The sequence below is a fragment of the Rhodamnia argentea genome, chromosome 11 (genome assembly GCF_020921035.1).
Source record: "Rhodamnia argentea isolate NSW1041297 chromosome 11, ASM2092103v1, whole genome shotgun sequence".
In the NCBI taxonomy this organism is placed as follows: Eukaryota; Viridiplantae; Streptophyta; class Magnoliopsida; order Myrtales; family Myrtaceae; genus Rhodamnia; species Rhodamnia argentea.
In genome coordinates this window covers 14,706,195-14,724,023 of record NC_063160.1, presented here as the reverse complement: position 1 = coordinate 14,724,023, position 17,829 = coordinate 14,706,195, and the positions used below count along the sequence as shown (strand labels likewise).

The 17,829-nt window shown below is 39.9% G+C and overlaps 2 protein-coding genes across 3 annotated transcripts; both read left to right on the top strand.

The window, feature by feature from the left end:
- Window positions 1–2,138: 2,138 nt before the first annotated feature.
- On the top strand, window positions 2,139–12,670 carry LOC115736244 (trafficking protein particle complex subunit 11). The gene is made up of 9 exons (XM_030667835.2): window positions 2,139–2,677; window positions 3,494–3,555; window positions 6,728–6,842; window positions 6,928–7,051; window positions 7,594–7,674; window positions 8,062–8,403; window positions 9,004–9,170; window positions 9,252–10,090; window positions 10,461–12,670. Exons 1-9 carry the CDS (start codon window positions 2,337–2,339, stop codon window positions 11,945–11,947), a joined length of 3,558 nt encoding a protein of 1,185 aa, XP_030523695.1. The 5' UTR covers window positions 2,139–2,336; the 3' UTR covers window positions 11,948–12,670.
- A 69-nt stretch (window positions 12,671–12,739) lies between these two features.
- Window positions 12,740–17,635, top strand: LOC115736247 (AT-hook motif nuclear-localized protein 10-like). 2 transcript variants are annotated; one of them, XM_030667840.2, is made up of 6 exons: window positions 12,740–13,182; window positions 13,716–14,180; window positions 14,809–14,861; window positions 15,805–15,936; window positions 16,403–16,564; window positions 16,880–17,635. In XM_030667840.2, the coding sequence occupies exons 2-6, from the start codon at window positions 13,733–13,735 to the stop codon at window positions 17,108–17,110; spliced, it is 1,026 nt and encodes a 341-aa protein (XP_030523700.1). In that variant the 5' UTR covers window positions 12,740–13,182; window positions 13,716–13,732; the 3' UTR covers window positions 17,111–17,635. The 2 variants fall into 2 exon arrangements, with proteins under 2 accessions (XP_030523700.1, XP_030523699.1); XM_030667839.2 differs by lacking the exon at window positions 12,740–13,182 and having other exon boundaries at window positions 13,410–14,180.
- The last annotated feature ends 194 nt before the right edge of the window (window positions 17,636–17,829 follow it).

The window sequence follows — 17,829 nt, the reverse complement described above, 5'->3', positions numbered from 1 at the left end:
CTAAAAAATGAGCAAAAATATGTTCATCCCTGAACAAGTTCTCGAAAAGTGTTTTAGACATGAATTGTTGTCGACTATAAAAATATTTTTAATTGATTAATTATTTTAAGTGATATAAAGATTATTTAAAAAAAAATTTGAAAGGTTCATTTTTCTACGCTGGCCATTATGCGATCTTTATTTTTTTTTTCTCCTTTTCTATTTAAAAATTGAGATCGCGCCTTTCATTTCTCCTTTTCAGGCCATTTTTAAGGAATTATTATGGTGCCGAGTCTATTATTGAAATTGGGAAATGATAACTTTATAAGGGAAAAAGACTAAAAAGAGCAAGAGGTCGGAGATGAGAGGAGATCGAGGGTGCGATCGTCAATATCGCCAATCGGCAGAGGTTGCCGATCTAAACTAAACTTTCGGTAGGCTAATCAATTTTGTAAATCAAAATCAACATCTGTGACTCTAGTGCACACGCTTTGCCATTAAATACGTCGAGCAAAATATTTTATTGCACAAACATTTGTATGAAAAGGAGATAAATTTATCCAAGTTTTAAACTTATTTTATGTGAGGATGTTTACTCGTAAACAAAAAATTTTGAAATTCCAATAATTGGACGAAATGATATGGGATAGTGACATAAATGGTCTCCGAACTTTGACTCAATATGTAATGTGGTTCCTGAATTTTTAATCTGTTCAATGTGGTTCCTAAATTTTATTTCAATGTGCAATGTCATTCTTGAACTTTTAATTCACTCAATGTGGTCTCTATACTTTTGATTAATGTTTAATTTAATTCTTGAATTACATGAAAATATTCAATGTTGCCCTTGAATTTGAATTAATAGAAGGATGACATTAAGTATTTTCATATAGCCTAGGGATTAAATTAAACATGTATAAAAAGTTCGGGGACTCCGCTAAACAAATTTAAAGCTTAGGGATAACATCGTACATTTTGCCAAAGTTCAGGGGTCACATTGAATAAATTAAAATTTCAAGAATCACATTACACATTAGGCTAAAATTCAAGAACCATTTGTATCATCTTTTCAAATAATATTATATGAGAGAGAGAGAGAGAGATTGATTTTGATGCTTTGAAGTTCAAGATCCTCCTTATTTTGTAAAATGGCATAATCTAAAAAAAAAAAAAACTCTAGTTTAGCATCTATTTTAATCATATCCAATTTGTTTGTCTCATAAAAAACCTCAAACTTTTACTTTTGTCACAATTCTACCACTGTCGGCATTCCGTCCATAACACGCTTAGTTAATCCCACGTGACTTGAATTTTTTTGCCGAACTTATCAATAAATCTTCAAAATTCAGAAACTGCTTGTTTCACATACGGCAAGATTTGAGATCGCTCGTCCAAATAACCGGATCTTCACATCTAACCTTTTTTTGGGGTTGTTGAGTGCTAGGGAGAATTTGAAACGCGGCGTCTTGATTGACCTTATATCCTCTAGCAATGTTTGGAAGAGTTGGTGTTTTTTTTTTCTCATCGCTTTCTTTGAGATGTAATTCATTAACAACGTGAAAATGCCATATAGGATTATTGTGGACGAAAGGCTAACGTTGGTAGAATTGTGATAAAAGTAAAAGTTGAGGATTTTTATAAAAAAAAAAGTTTTGGATATAAATGGCAGATGCCAAAGTTGAGTGTTTTTTTTTTATTTATATTATGTCGATAAAATTGTTATCAAAGTAAAAGTTAGGATTTTTTATGAAATAAAAAAATTAGATATAATTGGATAGATGCCAAAATTGAGGGTTTTTTTTTTTGGATATTATGCCTATAGAATTGCAAACAAAGTAAAAGTTGGGTTTTTTTATGAGATAAAGAAAAAAAAATTGAATTTAATTGGGCAAATGCCAAAGTTGAGGTTTTTTTGGATATTTTGCCGGTAAAATTGGAACCAAAGTAAAAGTTGGGGTTTTTATGAGATAAATTTTTTTTTGGATATAATTGGGACAGATATTAAAGTTGCAGGTTTTTTTTTTTTTTTTGGGTATTGGGCCTTTGTAAAATAGATATCAAAAGAATTTAAAGAAATGGGAAAAAAAGGTTTTTTTTTTCAGAAAATGCAAAATAAAGTTAATTAAAAATGGGAAAAAGATATATTGATTTCGCAGTTGACACTCGACGCAGTTGCAAGTCGTAACAAATTCCTCTCTCTCTCTCTCTCTCTCTCTCTCTCCCGAACATACAGATTTGATCCGATTTCGCTCGTCGCATTCGCCGCCTCTCTCCAACGAGCAAACGAAGAAGCAGCGGCGGAGGAAGAAGGAGAAGAAGAGGGAGAACGATCTCGGCGCATTCCGGATCGGATTCCAATGGAAGAGTACCCAGAGGAGCTGCGCACCCCGCCGGTGGCGCTGATTTCGCTTGTCGGGTGCTCCGACCACCACCCCGCCATCTCCGGTCACCTCCACTCGCTGCAGCCCCCGATGAACGTGCTCGCCTTGCCCGACTTCTCGAAGATCCAGGCCGTCCTGACGAAGAAGGCGAAGGAGCCTGGCGCCGGGGACCCTCCGAGCGGGATCCTGAAGCGGGATTGGCTGCTTAAGCACCGGACTAGGGTTCCGGCTGTGGTCGCGGCCATGTTCAGCTCCGCTCACGTGTCCGGCGATCCCGCTCAGTGGCTCCAGGTGTGCACCGAGCTCGAGAACCTCAAGTAAGAGCTGTGATTTCGCGTGAGTTCTGATTCATTTGCGTGCGGTGTGAATAACGTGGAGTGGTGGTTGTTCGGATTTAGTTCCTTTTTACAGCGCTACATCGACAGTTCCTGCAGCTTGTTCAAATAGATATACGCCGATCGTGTTGAGATGATTTTTCTTTCATGAAGCTCATGTCTGCCCTCTCGGATTTGGAAATTCACTTCATTTTTGCTCAACTGCATTGAAACACTCATCATTTTTCTTGTAGGTAGTTAAAAAAGCGAATTATATCGGGCGATGAACCGCGAATAGGAGTTGATTGCCTCATAAGTTAATCACAATCACGAGAACATATTCCATTCTCGCCATTCACCACGTCATTCGTAGACATGCTGTGATGGGTGGTCACGCTTCATATCACAACTAATTTTTTAGGTAGTTAAAAATGATAATTATATCGGACGATGAACCGCGAATTAGGAGTTGATTGCCTCATAACTCACTCATCATTCTTCTTTTAGGTAGTTAAAAAAGAGAATTATATCGGACAATGAACCGCGAATAGGAGTTGATTGCCTCATAACTCACTCATCATTCTTCTTTTAGGTAGTTAAAAAAGAGAATTATATCGGACAATGAACCGCGAATAGGAGTTGATTGCCTCATAACTTAATCACAATCACGAGAACATATTCCATTTACGGCACTCACCAGGACATTCGTAGACATGCTGTGATGGGTGGTCACGCTCCATGATGCAACTAATTTTTCAGTTTTAACAATGTGCACTCACCAAATAGTAGCTCTACTCATTAATGCCTGTCTGATTATAGAGCTGCAGCTCGGCCGCGGAACATCAAACTGGTTGTCATTGTGGTACAATCTTCTTCTGCAGGTACGTAGCCCGTGTCCTTTTATGTTTTTTCCCGGGCTTGTTTTCAGGGACAACTATTAATAGTTGTAGGTTTCAGAAAATATTTATGGTCGACTTCTCATCCATTCATAGCGAGTGTATTGCAAGAAACTAAATGTTGGGCATGACTCTCTGTTGGTTTATGTTGAGAGTGCAAGTGTTTCGGTTTTTTCATTAATGGAATCCTCAGTTCTCAAGTCTGGTTTACTTTGGTATGTGAAGAGGTGCTTTTAATGTGGTTCAGCTAAGAAGTCAAGACATTCTCTCACTAGCGAACATTTTAATTAGTATTTTGGAATGGTTGGCATCAGCCGCTGTACTCATGAACTTATGGCAAGTTCTTTCCCTATTAATTGTGGAAAATCCATAGAAGCAACAACGACAATATCAACTTGCCTATATGAATCCTCTTACGTTATTCCACTCAATTAAGTATCGAGTTTTCGGTATGGTCTAGGTGTTTTGATCCTTATCATCTCCTTCTATGTAATTTCTGCTTTCGCTGCCTCTTTTGACCCAAGTCTCCAACCCCTGATTACATCTCCTCACTACAAATATGAGGATTCATATAGGCAAGTTGGAGTGCCTATATGAATCCTCGTACGTTATTCCACTCGATTACGTATCAAGTTTTTGGTAAGGTCTAGGTGTTCTGAATCTTTCCTTACCATCTCCTTCTATGTAATTTTTTACCAAGTCTCCACCCCCTGATTACATCTCCTCACTACAAATATGAGGGGTTTTTAACAATGTGATTAAACCATTTCACCCCGAGTTTCTCTCATTTATACTCAATTGGAGTATCATGTACTCCTCCACGAATTAATTAGTTCATTATCTTATCTTTCTTGTGTGCCTGCACACATGTGAAGTATTCTCATATCCTCACACGCCCATTTTGTGTACTTGTTGATGCTTAACCATCCGCATTTCATTGCTGGCCTTATGCCATTTTATAGAATCGCATTCAAAGGTTGCGCAAAGTACCGGACACACTTCTCCATGTCATCCATCATGCTTGTTCACCATGGGTGAGATCTCCGTTAATTTCTCTTACCTTTTGCTAATTAAAATCAAGATATTGGAAGACTTCAGTCCATGAGACTTCTTGGTCTCCAATTTGCACAAAAGAATTGTTGAAACTTTTACTTTTCCTGAATTTACGTGTCATATATTTATCTTTGACCAACTTCGACAAAAGCCCACTTCCCTCCAAATGTTTAGTTTGTTGCTCACTCCTGCTTGGGTTTCACCTATCAATGCGTGATATCATCCACAAAAATTATATACTGAGGCGCTTTTTTTAAGAGAATTCATCAATTAGTTTTAATTTTGATTCGAAAATGAAGAAAAAGAGCAAGAAAAATGAGTTTGGTCATCTCGGGGAATGTTTTCAAACAAAAGGAGGGATAGCTAATATTCCCAATTTTACGGCTTCAAGAATGGAAATACCATTTTGTGGTTCTCAAAACTTCCATTTCAAATGGAAATGCGTGAAATCTTCTTCCAAAGTACAAAGCTCCTTTTTCTCCAATCTATTCACTATGTTTTCTTACTTTGTGCAAGTGCTTCCTTGTTCGTATCATGGTTTCTACTCTTTGTGTTGTTACTCTCTCTCTCTCTCTCTCTCGATACTTCACTAGGCTCATAAAATTTAGCAATATGTTTGAAGAGAACTCTATCGTTGTGACGGCACTTGTTCAACAGCTGATAAGCTTTTGGGGGCTAAATGCATAGCATGTTTCAACAAAACATTTCTCCTCTTTGTGTTATTGTGAAGCTTTGTTGAATTTGGGATAATTGTTTTAAGCTTCTTTGAGTTTTCTTGAAGCTTCCTTGAAAATCCATTTAAATAAAAGGAAAAAGAGGAGCAAGGTTGTAGTTATGTAAATTGTTAGAATTTGCAAGTCAAAACTTAAGTTAATAATAGAGAGGCTACACGTGTGCAAGGCCTAGCCAAACTTCGTAGACAAGCTATGCGTGATACTTTAACACCACTTCTTAAGCGTAAATTGGAGTAAGAATCACTTACGGAATTGACAAATAGGGAGCGTGACATACGAATAACTCATGAATTATGACATTGGATAAGGCATGAACAACTGAAGTAGGGCTTTAATATCGTGTTAGGGTTGCAATCCAAAATCTCAAGCTATTAGATGAAGAAAGGCTACATGCATACAAGGCCTAGTCAAACCCCGTAGACAAGCAATATTGGAGACTTGAACACAATTACAAGATTATTTTTCTAAATTTTATATGATAATTGTGAATTGTTAATTCTTATTTGTTATATCGATATTAAAGCTATTTCAATCCAAAATCTCAAGCTATTAGATGAAGAAAGGCTACGTGCATACAAGGCCTGGCCAAACCCCGTAGACAAGCAATATTGGAGACTTGAACACAATTACAAGATTATTTTTCTAAATTTTATATGATAATTGTGAATTGTTAATTCTTATTTGTTATATCGAAATTAAAAAGATAAAATGAAAAGAAATGTAGCCAAATGCATTTTCATGATTTTCTTTTTGTGACATTTTCACTTGCCTTATAAATTTTCACGAAAATAGAAAATGATAATGGAAATTGATGAGAATGAAAACTGAAAATGGTTTCTAAAGCCAATTGTCCCCTGTGGTTTATCATCTTGGATATCTCTTGTCAACTCGTCCATTGGAGGGTAAAATAGACTTAGAGTTGTGCTTTGGTGTAACCCTGTGCTTATATGAATGCCTTCTGTCTCCCTATACATTCTAACTTCAGTATCATCACCATCATACATGTCCGTTATTACTTAGATAAAGGCAAGATGGCTTTGGTGTAACCCTGTGCTTATATGAATGCCTTCTGTCTCCCTATACATTCTAACTTCAGTGTCATCACCATCATACATGTCCGTTATTACTTAGATAAAGGCAAGATGTACTCCTTACTTTTTGAGAATCTTCCAATGAATTTGTTTTGGGACGTTCTTTTATACTTTCTCCAACTTTGTAAAGACCATAAATCATTTTTGTTTTCCTCCATCATAAATATGGTTCGTTTAGTGTGTCCTCGATTAGGTTTTTAAGGCGACACGGGTTAAAATTATTTGGTATGTTAACTTCTTAATAGTTGATATGTGATGGTTTTGAGTTATGTGGTGCAGATGATATTAATGAAGATCGAATGATTGCACTACGTAAGCGTGCTGACGTTGATTCCAAGTACCTTGTTATCTATACTCCTAGTGATGCTTCGGAACTGAAACAATCTCTCAACAGGCATGTCTATATCATGTTGACTCTGCTTTCTTCATCCTTTCAGTGATATTGAAGATCAAAGTTTTGACGGAACTGCTTTGTGCAGATTGGCCAATGTATTTGTTGAGTTAGCCAATACATATTATAGAGATGAAGGGCGAAGGATGAAAACACGGGTCGAGAAGAAGAGCTTCAGCTCAATTGAATTAAATATACGCTATTGCTTCAAAGTAAGGACCATTATTATTGTAATCTTTTGACAAGACTCAGCAATTCCTCATGTGATATCGTATCTTACCTGACAATCTGTTCGTAGTAATAGACATCACGAGTAATTTTATCTTTTTACAGCTCGACCGTATGATCAGATTCTAAGTTTATGAAGTAGAAATTATCTGCTACAACCAGCAGGGCCATAACGAAGATTGCATGGCAGTTGTTTCCGCTAAAAGATGCTGGACGTAAAAAATTGGTTCCTTTGCTTTGCTCCTTTAATGCTTCTTCATTCATCAAATACAGCTGATCATTGTTGGAAGAAATTTTTTTGCTTCGGCTTTGATGCATATCCAATATGAATAATTAATACTCCATGCAACTTCAATGCTTTGCATAACTTCCGAGTTTTGGCAGAAAGAAGTAAAACAACAGATTTCTTATAATTACAACAACATACATAAAAGCCCTTCTCTTTGTCAGCTCGATCTGCTCTGTGTTGTTCTTAGTTTGACTTTCTTGTGTTTCGACTATAGTCCTTATGAATGAGCAATGCCAGGTTGCTGTATATGCAGAGTTCCGAAGGGATTGGGTTGAAGCATTAAGGTTTTATGAAGAGGCTTATCGCATACTTCGAGAGGTATATCCTTCTGCCTTTGGTAGTAATCCCAAGTTCTGATATGTATAGTTCAGTGCTGTAGTCCTCTTGATATTTTATTTTTGAATTTGGAATGGTACTTCCCTGTAGATATATTCCCAAATCCCATATTTGCAAGTATCTGGAAATTGAATGAGAGACCATGTTATAGAAGTCAAGGCCTCTTGGTTAATTTATGAGGAGACAAACATGGGCATATGATGAAGTTAGGCTTGCTTGTATTTGATATCATATTGAGAATTTTTATTTATCTTCGTATATTATGTCTTGAAGTTGCTATCAAGGCTTCATTTACACCCATGTGCTTTGACACTGATTGATTTATATTTATTTATTTATTATTATTATGCATTTTGCTTCTACATTTAGATGATCGGAACTTCGACAAGATTGCCCCCAATTCAACGGTTAGTTGAGATAAAACATGTTGCAGAACAATTGCACTTTAAGGTATCAACTTTGTTACTGCATGGTGGTAAGATTATAGAAGCAGTCACATGGTTCCGCCAGCATAATGCTTCATACAAAAGGCTTGTAGGAGCACCAGAAGCTATATATCTTCACTGGGAATGGATGAGCAGACAATTCTTGGTATTTGCTGAGTTGCTTGAGACAAGTTCTGCAACTACTCAAACCATTTCGTCCGTCACTGCAGACAATCCTGATAGAGGCTTGACAGAGTGGGAATTTCGTCCTGCTTATTACTTTCAGGTACAGATTCTTCTTGCATTTTGAAGAAATCCCTTATCTGCTTAATGGACCACCATATGCAATTCAGGTCACTTAAGATAAAAAAAAATTCATACGTTCTTTAGATGCGTCAGATCTTGGCTATCTGCAATGCTTGTATCCTCTAATGTCGTAACTTAAACTTGGCGAGAGATGAGGAACCAGAAGTTTGAATATTTATCAGTCAATAATTGTTTGACCGCTAAGGGCTTTTTCTTTGCTATTATATTATGATGTGCATGATTTATGGTACATGTTTGTTCTTTCAGCTTTATCTTCTGTGCGCTATTCATGATTGAAGCAACACTCTTTTGGCCACTGTTGCAGTGCGTTGAAAACCTCTTTTGAAAATTTTGGCATGCATTGTGCTATTCATGTTTGAAGCAGATCTGTCTCGTAGGCATTGGCACTATGTGCTGGAAATCTAACCTCTTCTGACAACTATGGAATATGTTGATTACTAGGTCTTCTATGGCCTTGTGATGCAAAGTTATTTGCTATCTGTCAGGATGGCCTTGATTGGAATTGGTTACTTTTTCTTTGACCTTGTTGCCGATCTTCTGTTTACACTTCCTAATTCAGTTGGCAGCTCACTACTTGAAGAAGAAGCGGTCTTCTCTAGACATTGCCTTATCAATGTTGGTCAATGCAAATGAAATTGATGGTGGCGCTGAATCTGTGGCGCCTTCCACATTTGTGGGGCAATTCGCTCGACTACTAGAGCAAGGAGAAGCACTTTCCTTCCAGCCGTAAGTATTATAAGGCTAATTCTAAAATTATATGTTCTGTTAGTTCTTCAGTCTGCTTGATATTTTCATCTGATCATGCAGTATTGACGATGAGGAGTACATTCATTATGCTCTCACAGAAGGGAAAAGGTTCCAGGATTCCTATGAAATTATTGCATTGTTTAATAGATCTTATGAATCATACAGTAACCTCAGAGTCCAGAGAATGGGATCCACTTGTGGATTGGAGATCGCTAAAGAATATTTTTTGGTCGGTGACTTCACAACTGCAAAGCAGTTTTTTGATAATTTTGCCCATCTATACAGACAAGAGGGCTGGGTCATACTTCTGTGGGAGGCCTTAGGTTACTCAAGAGAGTGCTCTAAGAAAATGGGTGCGGTGAAAAATTTTGTAGAGAGCTCCCTAGAAATGGCTTCACTACCTGTATCTTCTGATTACATCCAGTCTCTTGGATTCAAGGAATGTGGTCCAGCTGGTCCTCCAAGCCTTCCAGAGAGAGAAAGTATTCACAAGGAGATTTTGGAACTGGTCAGCGGAGAGTTGGGAGTTAGATCACTTGAAGAAACTAATGACCTAAATGTCACAGAAGGAAACCCCCTTCACCTAGAGATTGACCTTGTCAGTCCTCTTAGATCAGTGCTTCTTGCTTCAGTGGCTTTCCATGAACAGACAGTAAAGCCTGGTGCATCTACATTGATGACACTCTCACTTTTATCTCAATTGCCCCTCACTACTGAGATTGATCAGTTAGAAGTCCAATTCAACCAGTCAGAGTATAACTTTACTATCACAAATGCTGAAAGACCTCATTCAACTTCAAAAATCACCAGTGGGACACAAAATCATCGGGTAGAAACTGCTGCATCTTTATCACTTGTGACCAACAAATGGCTCCGGCTGACATATGAAATTAAATCAGGTTTGTCTCTTTCTATTAACGGTTCAGGGACCTGGCTCTAGTAGCGGCAGTAGTTCTTCGTTTCTTTGTCGCTCTTGAGTTAGCTGACACCAGTTGTGCACAGTTTAGCTCTCGTATGTTTGATCTGACTGTACACGTTACCAGAATCTAGTTTTTAATATAATTACTCTTCCCTATCCCTTCTGTTTCTTCGATTCTTGTGGAGACAGAAATCTTGGTCTTTGTGTTCTAGGTCATTGCTTGTCAAGTAGATCTTTGATACTCCCTCCACATACTTATTTGACCTAAAAGCTGTTCAATGGTGTTTTTCTTGGGACCTTCATCACTACTTTTTGTACTGTGGAAGATATAACATGTTTGTCTTTTCCAGAACAAAGTGGAAAGCTAGAATGCATATCAGTCATTGCAAAACTTGGACCGCACTTCACCATATTTTGCAGAGCAGAAAGTCCTGCGTCCATGGATGGTTTACCCCTCTGGAAATTTGAAGACCGTGTAGAGACTTATCCTACCAAGGATCCTGCTCTTGCAATCACTGGTCAGAAGGTTATCCAAGTTGAAGAGGCCGAGCCTCTTGTTGATCTTAATTTAGGTGATTCTGGAGCAGCTTTAGTAGGAGAGAGCTTCATGGTTCCTGTTAACATAGCAGCTAGGGGCCATGATATCTATTCTGGTGAGTTGAAGATCAATTTGGTTGATGTAAAAGGAGGTGGCTTGTTTAGTACTAGGGAAACAGAACCATCTACCATGGATGGTCATCATGTTGAGCTTCTGAGTGTTGCTGGAGCAGAATGGGAAGACGAATCTCAAAAAGAGGCTGAGAAAATTAACAATATCCAACAGTCCTTTGGATTAGTTTCCATCCCATTTCTCAAAATTGGAGACACGTGGTCCTGCAAATTAGAGATCAAATGGTACCGACCAAAACCCGTCATGCTATATGTATCACTTGGCTATTCTCCCCATGGAAATGAATTAAATGCTCAAAAGATTCATGTCCATAAGAGCTTACAGATTGAAGGACAGAACCCTGTTCTAATCAGCCACCGGTTTTTGCTGCCATTCAGGCGTGATCCCCTGTTACTCTCAAAGATGAAGGCGGTTTCTGAAAATAACCAGTTCACATCCTTACCTCTTAATGAGACAAGTATTCTAATCTTAAGTGCCAAGAATTGTACAGAGGTTCCTTTGCAGGTGGAATCATTGTATGTTGAAGTGGATGAAGATTGTGTAGCTACCTCATGTTTAATAAAACCTGGAAGCGAGGATCTTGCACATTCTGGCCTTCTTGTGCCGGGAGAGGAGTTTAGGAAGGTTTTCATGGTGATTCCTCAGGTAAATTCTTCAACACTTGGGATGGGAACTGTGTGCCTTAGATGGAGGCGGCATCCAGGAAGTGGAGTGCAGGTCAGTTGTATACAAGAAGATAGTGTTCTGACGAGACACAAGCTACCCGATGTGAATGTGGAGTTAGCCCCCTTGACTATAACTTTGGAATGTCCTCCTTATGGCATTCTCGGAGATCCATTCACATACTTTATCAAAATTCATAACCAGACGCAGCTCCTTCAAGAGGTGAAGTTCTCACTGGCAGATTCCCAAAGCTTCGTTTTATCTGGGTCGCACAATGGTACCACCTATGTCCTTCCAAAGTCTGAGCACATCCTTAGTTATAAGTTAGTGCCACTGGTTTCAGGGCCGCTGCAGCTGCCGAAAGTTACTCTGACTTCAGTAAGATATTCAGCTGGTTACCAACCATCGGTTAATGCTTCTACCATCTTTGTATATCCATCTAAGCCCCACTTGAAGGTGGCTGATCAGAGAGAGGGTAGGACTGAATCGGTTGCAGCAAAGTAAAGCGGCGACGATTTCCACCACAAGTCGTGGAGGAAGTATGTCGGCCGCACTAGCTAAACTGGAACATGCTCGTGATGATTGGTTATCTTGGCTTGTGGCTAGATTCATTCCTTGGGAGCCAAAGAGCTGGGGTTTTCCATCTTTTCGGGTGACATAGTTTCTTAGCAGCAATCATATAGAGGACGTGAGAAGTTCTTGTGTGACAATTCTTTCGAGAGGGCCGGCAGGAAATGCCGGGGGTTTTCTTGGGGAGGATTAGACAATGGGTCTCGATCGGTGATTGGGAAGACCCCTGATATAGAAATAGATTTTTTCTAGTTATGCTGAAGGAAAAACTCTTCTCTCATTGTGCAAAGATACTTGAATCAAGAAGAAAGATCACAAGGCATTCACAGATAAATGCCACAGGTTTATAAAGAGGTGACAGATGAGACGAGACTAAAACTCCAGAGTTTCCGGGTTTCGTCCAGGTGGTTAATCGGCTAAGCTCCGTAGCATACACTAAAAATCACAGGCTACATATTTCGGTCTTCTCCGTAGATATTGACATCTCTTTCGGTCGCGTTGGTTGAGGCTTTTGATGTCCTTGGTTGAAATGCTTATGATGTCCTAATTCATGTGGCCGTGGTTGTGCTAGATTTCCTTAGGGGGGCGACCGCGAATTTCAATATTCTCGTATGCTTCAAAACTGCAATTTGATGATTCCCTTTGCACTTGTTTTTACTTTTATTTTTTATTTTTATTTCTTTTCGTGCTGAAACATAGCGTTTCTTTGATGGAGAGCCCCCCCAACTCTTTAAAAGTGATGCAAAGACAGACAGGATCACTAAGCCCTAGTCAAATGATCATCACATAAAACTCCTGTGATGAGTTGACCGGAAGTATCATCGGATTGGCAAAGGAGTTAAAAGTTGGGGATGGCGCGTGATTTCGTCCTGTGCCCTTTTGGCGACGGCGTCGGGTACCCGTCACGTGGCCAAAAAGCGCGCGTGGGAAAGCTCCAGGGGCTGCTTTTATTTACCTGCTCCTATCCCAAAAATCCAGAAACGGTAAATTAAAACGCGAAAACGTCAATAAAAAAGGGGCGAGGAAATATATAAGAAAAAACTTATTGGAAAATTAGGGGAAATTCTGCAAATTCTGGCACTCGCAGCAGTCGAGCTCCGGCTTAGGATCTGCACTGATCTTGTCTTGTTTTCGTGAAGCTCGAAGCTGTTGATCTCGGTTCTTTCGTGGTGAGTGGGTTCTTCCCTCTCTCCTTTTCATTATATACTTTTTTTTGTTCTCCACAATTCTTTTTGCAGTAAACATAAAAAAGTGTGTTTCGCTTTTCGTCGTTGATTTTCCCCTCGATTTAGGCCGAATTCGTTTATGTATTTTCCCAAAACCCACCCGGAAAATTCCTGAATTTTTCATTTTCACCTGGTTTCTCGTCAGATTTCAAGCCGAAACACAAAAAAACGGGGGAGGGGGAGAAAAAGAACGGTTTTTGCGGCAAAATTTTTGTCCTTTTCTTGTGAAATTAGGGTTCGTCAGCGTCACTGGGCAATCCCTCGTTACCCCCTTGTAATTGAGTTGGTTTTGATTTATGAAGTCACGTACTTTGCATTGCATTACGATTTGCTAATTCAGCATCGAGTTCAATCTCGCTTTTCTTTTCTTTTTTTCTGGGGAAAATAGATAAAACCTGGGAGGTTTAGGGTTTAAAACCCAACTTGTTTCTTTCTGCGAAGAAGAATTTCTCAAATGGATCACTGTTTCACCTCAGATTCTCGGTTAACAACAATGTCGGGGGCTGACCCGCCGTATGGATCGGGTTTGCCCAGCAACCCGAGCCCGGCTTCTCAACAGCAAGTGGTCGGCGACATGCGCTTGAATTACAATGCCGACGGCGCGGCCGTCTACAAGCCCGTGGCTGCCGCCGTTTCGCCCACTTACCATCAGCCCGGTAACGGCAGCGTCCATGGCGATGAAATCGGGCTGGGGCTCACGGGTGAGCCCGTCAAGAGGAAGCGGGGCCGGCCCAGGAAGTACGCCCCCGATGGCGGCGGCCCCGCGTCCCTGGGCTTGGCGCCTTCCCCGTCACAAGTGCTGCCGCTGCCGCCGCCGCCGCCGGCTCATAGCGGTGGGTTCGCTTCTCCACCAGCGGTTGGGATGGCCCAGCCCACGGCGGGCAGGAAGGGCAGAGGTCGGCCGCCGGGTTCGGGTCGGAAGCACCGAATGGCGGCAGTGGGTAAATAAAAATCATCTCTTTCATGATTTCATCTTGGCGAAATGTTTTGTCTCCATGTGAATTGTATTGTGTTCTTTGATCCATGTTCCTTCAGTTTGAATATAACAAGTTTATGGTGGCAATGAGCAACTTTTTCTTTCCTCCACAACTTTATTCTTTTTATAATATTTATGTACAAGTGGCCTCCACAATCCATGTTAACTGTTAAGAATAAAAATCATTCCTTTCTAAGATTAGTGGATCTGCTTGTGATCTTCCATCTTGATATCTGTGTTCTTTATTAGAAATACTGCTTACAGGATGCTCCACCATGTTGGCAGTTAGGTGGAAAAAAACAAAAAGCTTATGATATTATGGCCATGGCCATCGTTACTCGGTCGATGTTTCAGTAGCATAGTCTCTGGACTTGCCAAGAAGCGGATAACGTTTTGTCTAAGGCCGCCCACACCAGAACATAGAGCCAGAGACAAAGTTTTTTTCAATTCTTTTTATTGTTTCGTTTACAAGAATAAGATACTTAATAAGCCCCTCTCTCTCAAAAGAGTCTTTATTTGTATAATTAAATAGCATTGGTTTTTGAACTTTTCTCTGCCGCATCATTTTGACGAGGAAACTTGCCAACTTGCAGGAGCAGCAGCCGTTGGATTTGCACCCCACATCATTGCAGTGAAAGCTGGAGAGGTGAGCTTGGAATACTTTGTATTCTTTTGATTCCTTCTTGATATTTTTTAGAATTTTCAGTAGAAGACATTCTTTCATTCATTGCAATCACTTTCAACATTCATGGTCTTGGGTTAGCTTTCCTTCTCCAAAAGTTTTTCATGAGCGACCTGCAGTAAAAGAGGAAAAAAAGAAAAAAAAAAGAGAAGGCAAATTTGTTTATCCCATCCTGCCAAGATATATGAAGATTTTGTTTGTCTCGTATTGGCTTTGACAAGAAAAAGATTCAAGCAGTTTTTCATTTGCTTCGATGTGATTGTTTTGTTTGAGGATGAGACTGGTCTGGTACATTGGAGTATTTTCAGCTGTAAGATGAGATGCAACAGAATAAATGTGCTAAATGCTCTAATGAATATATGTATTGCGGAAGGAGAGTGGATTGAGTGATCTTGGCAAGAGTGGTTATGCTGTATAATGCTACAACGGAAACGATGAGTGGCAGCAGCACACTTGTTTCATCATATTGTAGCTTTTTGGATTTACATGTAACTTTTCATATTTGGCTTCAATAATAGTTTCTATTAGGTTTTGGATGTCAAGGGAGCAACTTCTATGCACTGGGCTTTTTACTGGCTTTGATGGCTAACTACTGGGTGGATTAAAAGCTGGAAACAAGAAGTGAGTCCATAGGTTAAAAGCCACACAAAATGCCCTTTAAGTGGTCTTGTAGCATCGATGATCATCATTCCGCCAGACTTAGCTCCTAAATTTGTATTAACTGCCTTCAGTAAATATGTCTTGCGCTTTTATTTGATTTCTGAAGTGATCCAACCATCCTTTTTCATTTCATTCATGCAAGGAGCTCGAAACTTAGCGGTGCTCTCCCGTGAAGTTTATATCGTCGTAATATTGCACTCTATCTTGTGGAAGGACTTGAATGTGTTTATTGTGTTTTGCTTCTCAGGATGTATCGGCGAAAATAATGTCGTTCTCTCAGAATGGCCCAAGATCTGTCTGCATTTTGTCTGCAAATGGAGCCATATCTAATGTTACATTGTATCAAGCGGCAACTTCTGGTGGAACTGTAACTTACGAGGTTTGTTTTGCCTTTGTTCTTTGCATTTCATGTTATATTTTAAATTGCGGGGTTTCGCGTCAAAAAGCTAGAGATGAGTCTTTGCCATGGGCTGTCTGTCTTGAGTTTGAGAGTGCATGAGAAGGGGATATTCAGACATTACATTGAAGAGCAGTAATGTAAACTTCAATTGGTCTCTACATTTTATCACAACCATACAAGATTTATTTTATTTATGGAAGGATATTTATTATGAGTAAACGAGTGAGATGATCGGTAATTTTGTTGTTGTTTCACTATACTGTCTCAATGAGAATGTCCTACTTCTCAGTTCAAATTGATGATTTTGAACCACTTTGTAGTAACAGTCGTCGTGAAATCTTTGTTGTTCCAAAAGCCAGGAATTGTTCCTTCCAACAACTTATTCGTGCAAAATGTTTGCAAAATGAATACGTGAATTGAACTTTCTACACATAATGTCATGTAGGGAAGGTTTGAGATTCTCTCTCTTTCGGGTTCCTTCCTCCTATCGGACAGCAGTGGTCAACGCAGCAGAACTGGGGGCTTGAGTGTGTCTTTGGCTGGTCCAGATGGCCGTGTTTTGGGCGGTGGCGTGGCAGGGCTCCTAACTGCGGCATCCTCAGTTCAGGTCTTTCTCCTTAGTGGATTATTTTCTTCTGCTGATGTTTGAAAATGCTTCCTTTGATTATATACAATTTTCACGTCCTGCTCACCTATTGAACTTGTGTCATTTGCCTCTTTAAATCTCATGAACTCTCTCACTTTTGAGTTATTGCCATTGGGTAAACTCTAGCTTTGTGTTACGAGATTGGGGGGATGGCATCTACTGATATTTGTCTAGTCCCCATCAGTTACCTCTCATGTTTTCACTTTCCCTTCTTCTTTTTCTGTTTTGTCTGAAATTCCAACAATAGAGCTGGCGTGATGTTTGTCCTTTTCTCAGGTAGTTGTTGCTAGTTTCACTGCAGAGGGCTTGAAGGAGTCCAGATCGTCAGGCAATCTACCCGATCCTTTATCTGCTCCATCAAGATATGTGCCTGGAGTATCAGCCGGCGAGAGCCCGCCATCTCGCGGAACCATCAGCGGGTCGTCCGGCATTGCTCTAAGCCCTCTCAGCCACAGCACGGGTGCCTGCAACAATTCGCAAGGCCTAGGAAATGTGCCCTGGAAATAGACTGGCGGGTCGTCGACAACAGTCATGCTCAAAGGGTGCATCTGATTTTCTTTCTAGGCGTCTGAGAGGTCTCCCTTGTTTCCATCTATCATGCGGATACAGAACATTTCACCATCTAATAAAAGCTGTTCATAAGAGTATGTAGAGTGCGCACTCTCCAGTTCTGCTGTCCTTGCAGGTCGCGCTAGAAGACTCAAGTTAAGAATTTCACATGTAGTTCTCCGGACGAAGAGGTAAAGTGAGGAGAGAGATCATAGGACATGCTTGCTGTGTTGGGAATTTCTGTTTAAGTTCGTTTGATGATGGTAGAGTGCACTCATTTCTTTATACCGTGACTTTCTGGAGTTCATTTTATTTTTATTTTTTTGTGCTTTTCGCTCGTAGCGGTCTTAACAGAGCTCAAATTGCATCGACTTTGAGCCGAGTCTGGTGATCAAGATGCTGAAACCTGACTCTCTCTGTGCTGCTGGATTTGTCCACCATCTAAGAGTTTTCAGTTACATATTTCTGAGTTCTCGAGATGAACTTGAACTCTCCATTCCTGTCTGGTTTTCTTGGTAGCTTTGGGTTTGGAGAGACGAGAACGAGGGGGTTATTCACTTCCTCGCTCGATGGAATATGAACGTGTGATATGGCAGCCCTGAAATCCAAAGTTGGGCTGTAGCTTGGCGGAGTTATATTTGTCATGACAGGGAGAAGAGTCTCTCTGCATGATGCAG